At 47.4% G+C, this 7,647-nt stretch overlaps 2 protein-coding genes across 2 annotated transcripts in view; both read left to right on the top strand.

The window, feature by feature from the left end:
• Nucleotides 1–3,124: 3,124 nt before the first annotated feature.
• On the top strand, nt 3,125–4,222 carry LOC138354386 (small proline-rich protein 3-like). Its single transcript, XM_069308566.1, has one exon. The coding sequence runs from the start codon at nt 3,125–3,127 to the stop codon at nt 4,220–4,222; it is 1,098 nt and encodes a 365-aa protein (XP_069164667.1).
• Nucleotides 4,223–7,466: 3,244 nt separating this feature from the next.
• Nucleotides 7,467–7,647, top strand: part of LOC138354385 (mucin-22-like) — a 4,443-nt gene continuing 4,262 nt past the window's right edge. The window contains exon 1 of the mRNA XM_069308565.1: nt 7,467–7,529. Coding sequence (XP_069164666.1) covers nt 7,467–7,529 — 63 coding nt within the window. The remainder of the gene's footprint in view (nt 7,530–7,647) is intronic.

Raw genomic sequence — 7,647 nt, 5'->3', positions numbered from 1 at the left:
AGGAGGGAGGGGGGAGGGGGGGGGGGGTTCTCAAGGTAATGAATAATTAGGTCTGAGGAAGGGCTCCATAGTCGAGTAGGTTAAGACACGCATCTGGGAGTCACTACAATACTGGTTCAAATCCCCGCATTCAAAGAATTATAATTTTATATTTACATTGGTGAGGTTGACACAGTCCTCAGGTCTCCTACACACACACACACACACCATCACCACCCGTGCACCCACAGTCACTCCCTGTATCTTCTTACACTCCCCTCCCCTCCGCCGGGAGCCGGTCGGCCGAGCGGACAGCACACTGGACTTGTGATCCTGTGGTCCCGGGTTCGATCCCGGGCACGGGCGAGAAACAATGGGCAGAGTTTCTTTCACCCTATGCCCCTGTTACCTAGCAGTAAAATAGGTACCTGGGTGTTAGTCAGCTGTCACGGGCTGCTTCCTGGGGGTGGAGGCCTGGTCGAGGACCGGGCCGCGGGGACACTAAAGCCCCGAAATCATCTCAAGATAACCTCCCCACACACACACCCTTCACCAAATACACCCATACAGAAATCATTCTGCATTTCACTTCTATGACAGCAGACCCAGACGTTCATCCCAGACGCATGTGTGGGATACCTTACCTCTTACCGTCCACCCGGAGGTCCACCCGGAGGTCCACCCGGAGGTCCACCCGGAGGCAGGTGCACCTGTCTGCGCTCGTCACCGTCCCTTTGAGATGTATTTTTTTTCCTTGTCTTAATAAACTTACTTGAACTTGAACCTGTGGCTAACTAACAGGCTGCCGGCCTCCACCTGGAGGTGACAAAGGGTGTGATGCCACCACCCGCAGCAGGGGGGTATAAATGGTGGTGACCTCGCAGACCTCGTCAGTCTGGGGTCATCACTACAGTCTACACGAGTCGTTTGCTCCCCGCCTCGTCCGGTGCAGGTGGTGGTGGTGGTGGTGTACTCTGCATATATTCCTGTCACCGCTATTTTCATGTATTATCGTAAGTTTGTTCATGTTTTCATGTTATGTTTTCTCGTATGACAGCCAAGTACATGTTAACAGTGTTTCGGGTGTTATTTTTCGTGTGTTTGTTATTATTTAATATTAGAGTAACTTGTGTTTTCCTTTGATTATTATTGATATCCTGTCCAATTTTCACACTACAAGGGCCAAAGCAACACCTATGTGGCTCTCACTTCCCATAAAGATGTGCCCAGTATGTGCGCTACTGTTGCACGTCACACCCTTCACATCTTCCCCTATACAACCTCTGTCTCTCTCCCCACATACACCTTCCCACCTTCACCCCACATACACCCTCCCCTCCTCCCCTAACACACACCATCCCTCTTCTCCCATCGCTAATCATTTTCACCACACTTTACCAAAGTTGCTCTAATACGTATATGCTCTAAGGTGGCTTGAAATGATGAAACACTGCGGACTGTCACCTACATGTGACCTGCACCCACTGCATCTGTGGCCTCAATGGGGGCCGACTCCCCTTAATGTTTGCCCTATTGTCCTTAAAAGGGACAATAGGGCAGACCCCGACCAGTCTATGACAGTTCTCTACCCCACACCCTGCAAAGTTAGGTGTGGGGTAGAGGAAGCCCCAAGCATCTGGCCGCCATCTATGGGCAACATAAATCCTTTTCTATAGATACTGGATGGGGTAGCCAGTAAGGTGCAGGTCGACTCTATGCCCTGGCGAATACCACACCCCCTCCTGCACTCTCCCCCGACAACCCTCATCCCCCCGTCACCTCACGTCACACACCTTCCCTGTCTTGCCTCATCACTACAACCATTTTCACTACACACTATCTACAACATCTACAACACTATAATTAAAAGATTGGGCCCATAAGCCCAACATCAAGAAGTGAATAAGCTAATATATAAATAAAATCAATACTCTGCGGATTTTTGGCTGCCTATTTCATATCCAAGGACTTCGTGAAGCAGGTGCATAGGTCGATACTCCTTCACGGGGGCAAAGGGGCCGAGCAAGATCACATCATGAGACACTCCAAAAGTAACCAATCACCGTGTAATTGTGTGAGGTTAGGCCCAAGAACCTTGGACAAACACACATTTTCTCTTTTATAAATAAGCTATGGGGGTACCCTGTTGTGCCCAGATCTATCTTTCCCCTCCCCTGCCCTCACTCTTTTCCTCTCCCTTTCTCTTATCCCTCTGTCTGTGTCCAACCTTTCTTCTCCTCCCCCATCTCCTTTCCCTCTCACCTTTATGTCTCTAAGAAAATGTCATACTTAGTGCACTTTCTTCCCCCAAGTTCATTAGTTTCGAGTACAAATCTAGGGACTGGACCAGCCCTCTTTCACTAACTATATTGCTGAGGGGTCACTGTTGGGCCCGACCCCTTTTTAATAGAACCGACCCCGACCGACAGTCGGGGTCGGTCGGGGTCCTCAGATAAAGATACCTCAGACCCATCTTTATCTGTCCCATACCTCAGACTATTCATCCTCCATCAGGATGATGTATTGCCCTAGCAGTACTCGCTATACTAATCCTCCAAAGTTGGGCCAGACTCCCTAAGCAACTGGCCTCCAAACTAGGAAAGATATATATATATATATATATATATATATATATATATATATATATATATATATATATATATATATATAATATATATATATATATATATATATATATATATATATATATATATATATATATATATATAATGTGCGAACAAGCCTGAATGGTCCCCAGGACTATATGCAACTGAAAACTCACACCCCAGAAGTGACTCGAACCCATACTGCCAGGAGCAATGCAACTGGTATGTACAGGACACCTTAATCCACTCGACCATCACGACCGGACATAAGGAGGTGACAGCCGATCATGGGGAGCCGACCCTAACCACCACAATTCACCGTGCAAAGTTCTGTGAGGTCTAGCCACAAGTGTGTGGTCTTTTATATTGGACAGATAATCTCTCTTATAGATATCCATAGATATACACGCGCAAGTGTTGTACATGTGGCTGGTGGCCCGCTGTTCGCGCCACCGACAATCCAGATCAGTCACGGAACTATTTAATCTCAATAAATCGGAATTGTACAGAAACATCTATATAATTGTAGCACTTCACGTATGCCGCATCAGCAAAAACAATTGATAATTATGATTATTCTCACAATCCAGCGACCTAATCCACACAAGGCGAACAATCAGACTTGCATGAGGCAGGTAAACCCAGTTATTGCAACAGGTCTTAATAATCCAGGCTTGCCTCTCCCTGGTACGTCAGTACTCCAGATTACGCAAAGGCTCAACCCTGATCACAGCAGTACTCACTATACTGATCCTAGCAGTACTCGCTATACTGAGCCTAGCAGTACTCGCTGTACTAAGCCTAGCAGTACTCACTATACTGATCCTAGCAGTACTCGCTATACTGAGCCTAGCAGTACTCGCTGTACTGAGCCTAGCAGTACTCGCTATACTGATCCTAGCAGTACTAGCTATACTGATATTAGCAGTATTAGCTATACTGATCCTAGCGGTACTAGCTATACTGATCCTAGCAGTACTCGCTATACTGATCCTAGCAGTACTAGCTATACTGAGCCTAGCAGTACTCGCTATACTGATCCTAGCAGTACTCACTATACTGATCCTAGCAGTACTCGCTATACTGATCCTAGCAGTACTCGCTGTACTGATCCTAGCAGTACTCGCTGTACTGAGCCTAGCAGTACTCGCTATACTGATCCTAGCGGTACTCGCTATACTGAGCCTAGCAGTACTCGCTGTACTAAGCCTAGCAGTACTCGCTATACTGATCCTAGCGGTAATCGCTATACTGATCCAGGCGGTACTCGCTATACTGATCCTAGCGGTACTCGCTATACTGATCCTGGCGGTACTCGCTATACTGATCCTGGCGGTACTCGCTATACTGTTCCTGGCGGTACTCACTATCCTGATCCTAGCAGTACTCGCTATCCTGATCCTAGCAGTACTCGCTATACTGATCACAGCAGTACTCGCTATACTGAGCCTAGCAGTACTCGCTATACTGAACCTAGCAGTACTCGCTATACTGATCCTAGCAGTACTAGCTATACTGATCCTTACAGTACTAGCTATACTGATCCTAGCAGTACTAGCTATACTAATCCTAACAGTACTAGCTATACTGATCCTAGCGGTACTCGCTATACTGAGCCTAGCAGTACTCACTACTGATCCTAGCAGTACTTGCTATACTGATCCTAGCAGTACTCGCTATACTGATCCTACCAGTACTCACTACTGATCCTAGCAGTTCTCACTACTGATCCTAGCAGTTCTCACTAGTGATCCTAGCAGTACTTGCTATACTGATCCTAGCAGTACTCACTACTGATCCTAGGAGTTCTCACTACTGATCCTAGCAGTTCTCACTACTGATCCTAGCAGTTCTCACTACTGATCCTAACAGTTCTCACTACTGATCCTAGCAGTTCTCACTACTGATCCTAGCAGTACTCGCTATACTGATCCTAGCAGTTCTCACTACTGATCCTAGCAGTTCTTACAACTGATCCTAGCAGTTCTCGCTACTGATCCTAGCAGTACTCGCTATACTGATCCTAGCGGTACTCGCTATACTGAGCCTAGCAGTACTCACTACTGATCCTAGCAGTACTCGCTATACTGATCCTAGCAGTACTCGCTACACTGATCCTAGCAGTTCTCACTACTGATCCTAGCAGTTCTCACTACTGATCCTAGCAGTTCTCACTACTGATCCTAGCAGTTCTCACTACTGATCCTAGCAGTTCTCACTACTGATCCTAGCAGTTCTCACTACTGATCCTAGCAGTTCTCACTACTGATCCTAGCAGTACTTGCTATACTGATCCTAGCAGTACTCACTACTGATCCTAGCAGTTCTCACTACTGATCCTAGCAGTACTCGCTATACTGATCCTAGCAGTTCTCACTACTGATCCAAGCAGTACTCGCTATACTGATCCTAGCAGTTCTCACTACTGATCCTAGCAGTACTTGTTACTGATCCTAGCAGTTCTCGCTACTGATCCTAGCAGTACTCGCTACTGATCCTAGCAGTTCTCACTACTGATCCTAGCAGTACTTGCTACTGATCCTAGCAGTACTCACTATACTGATCCTAGCAGTTCTCACTATACTCATCCTAGCAGTTCTCACTACTGATCCTAGCAGTACTCGCTATACTGATCCTAGCAGTTCTCACTACTGATCCTAGCAGTACTTGCTACTGATCCTAGCAGTACTCGCTATACTGATCCTAGCAGTTCTCACAACTGATCCTAGCAGTACTTGCTACTGATCCTAGCAGTACTCGCTATACTGATCCTAGCAGTACTCACTATACTGATCCTAGCAGTTCTCACAACTGATCCCAGCGTGCAGTACACGGGCCTTTGTACATGGTTAGGTTAGGTTAACTTAGTAAAGGTGTGGTGATTGTTAATTAGATTAAGTTATGTAATATTAGGCTGTCTAGCTGAATATCAACATAGAGCTATCTTGAGGTTATCTTGAGATGATTTCGGGGCTTTAAGTGTCCCCGCGGCCCGGTCCTCGACCAGGCCTCCACCCCCAGGAAGCAGTCTGTGACAGCTGACTAACACCCAGGTACCTATTTTACTGCTAGAGAGAGAATCATCAGGACAAACTGGGAGAGACCCTCTTCAAGCCGCCAGCTCCCTAGACGCCTCCATCTTTGCAGGGGGAATGGTCTGAGGTACGGGACCCTTGACCTTGAGGTGCTTCCGGGGCTTAGCGTCCCCGCGGCCCGGTCGTCGACCAGGCCTCCTTGTTGTCGGACTGATCAACCAGGCTGTTGGACGCGGCTGCTCGCAGCCTGACGTATGAGTCACAGCCTGGTTGATCAGGTATCCTTTGGGACGGACATAGGCTGGTCAAGCTCGCCAGAATTCAAGAGAGAACAGCGCGCCAGGGTCACATTCTGACCCCCACGACAATTATTTCGAAAATAATATTTCCAAAATAAAAAAATTTCAAAATTATTTTTTTTCTTATAGTAATTAGTATACACCATTATTCACTGATCTCAGGAAAATTATCAAACTTTGTTAATGATACTTTGGCTAGTATGAAACAATTAAACAACCCTCCCCGTGTCAAAGGTTTTCTTAAGTCCCACCTCTTTCTCAAAGCTAATGGGTAACTATTACATTTTTTATAATTCATCGACAGACCACCCACACACCAACGAAAATTATATTATTTTTATGAGTGTCAGCAAAACTATAGACAGACAGAAACAGACAACAGAGACAGACATATGGACAGACGAGCCTGCACAGAGACCGGGTCGACCAGGGCAAAGAGAGAAACAGGAAGAAAAACAGAGATAGGGAGAGAAGGAAAGAAAGGGGAGAGGGGGATGGTTGAAGAGAGGGAAGGAGAGATGAGAAAGGATGAGAGGTGGAAAGAGGGAAGGAGAGGGGGGAGAGGAAAGGAGAGTGGGGAGAGGTGAGAGTGGGGAGATTCGGACAGAGGGTGGTGGGGGGGAGGGGGGGGCAAGAAATGTGAGTATTGTAGGAAATGGGGGGGGGGAGAAAGGTGGAAAAGGTGTGAAGGACAGGGAGGAGAAGAGAGGGGTAAGTGGGAAAAAAAGTTGGAGAGTGGGGGAAAATGGGAACAGAGGGAGTGGGGGGGGGGGCTAAGGAAGGAGAGAGACCCGGGCACAGCCGGATAGCCCCCCCCCCCTAGTCAACTATGACTGCAAGTCACCAGACACACTACGAGGCTTGACAACAGGAGACGAGGGACTAGTAAAGCTGTCACCCACCTCTCGTTGACCTCCTGTATTAACACACACTCTATACTTCCTCTGATGGGGCTTATATATTTGGGGGGAAGGGAGGGAGGGAGGGAGAGGGAGAGGGAGAGAGAAGGGGGGAGGGAGGGAGGGAGGGAGGGAGGGGGGAGGGAAAGAGAGAGAGAGAGAGAGAGAGAGAGAGAGAGAGAGAGAGAGAGAGAGAGAGAGAGAGAGAGAGAGAGAGAGAGAGAGAGAGAGAGAGAGAGAGAGAGAGACAGACAGACAGACAGACAGACAGACAGACAGACAGACAGACAGACAGAGAGAGAGAGAGACAGCCATGATGTATTCTGCTGGGGACCCAAATAATCCAGGACAATTGGCGGGGAAAATTCCTGCTCTCGGTAGTTTCTCTGCTGAATCTTTAAATGTGTATGTACTAACGTATATGTACTTAGCCATGTGTGCTTGTAGTACGAGCTTCGGCTTCTGGGCCCTGCCTTTCAGTCGCTGGTGCCCAATTGTCATGGCTGCCGACCTTACTCTCACACTGACCTAGTAATGTCTTACATCCATATGGCTCACACGAGACAACTTCCTCCCACTATTGCTCATGCTCGGATTTTGATTCTATTCATTTTGTCATTGATTCGAGGAATCTTTAATGTCGTGATTATGTCGTCTCTTAGCCGTGTATTTCCCAACGGGGTGGAATATAGAACGTCCCCCGTAGAGAAGGTAAGTCTTAAGACTTTGTCAAGTATTGTTCTGGAATATTGGGATGCCAGACTGGAGCAGTCTGTGGTAAACCACAGACTGGTGTGGTTTACCAGCACACTGTAGTGCTGGTAAACCA

Source organism: Procambarus clarkii, chromosome 62 (assembly GCF_040958095.1).
Source record: "Procambarus clarkii isolate CNS0578487 chromosome 62, FALCON_Pclarkii_2.0, whole genome shotgun sequence".
NCBI lineage: Eukaryota > Metazoa > Arthropoda > Malacostraca > Decapoda > Cambaridae > Procambarus > Procambarus clarkii.
The sequence above is the reverse complement of the archived record's forward strand: the minus strand, read 5'-3'. Positions and strand labels throughout refer to the sequence as shown.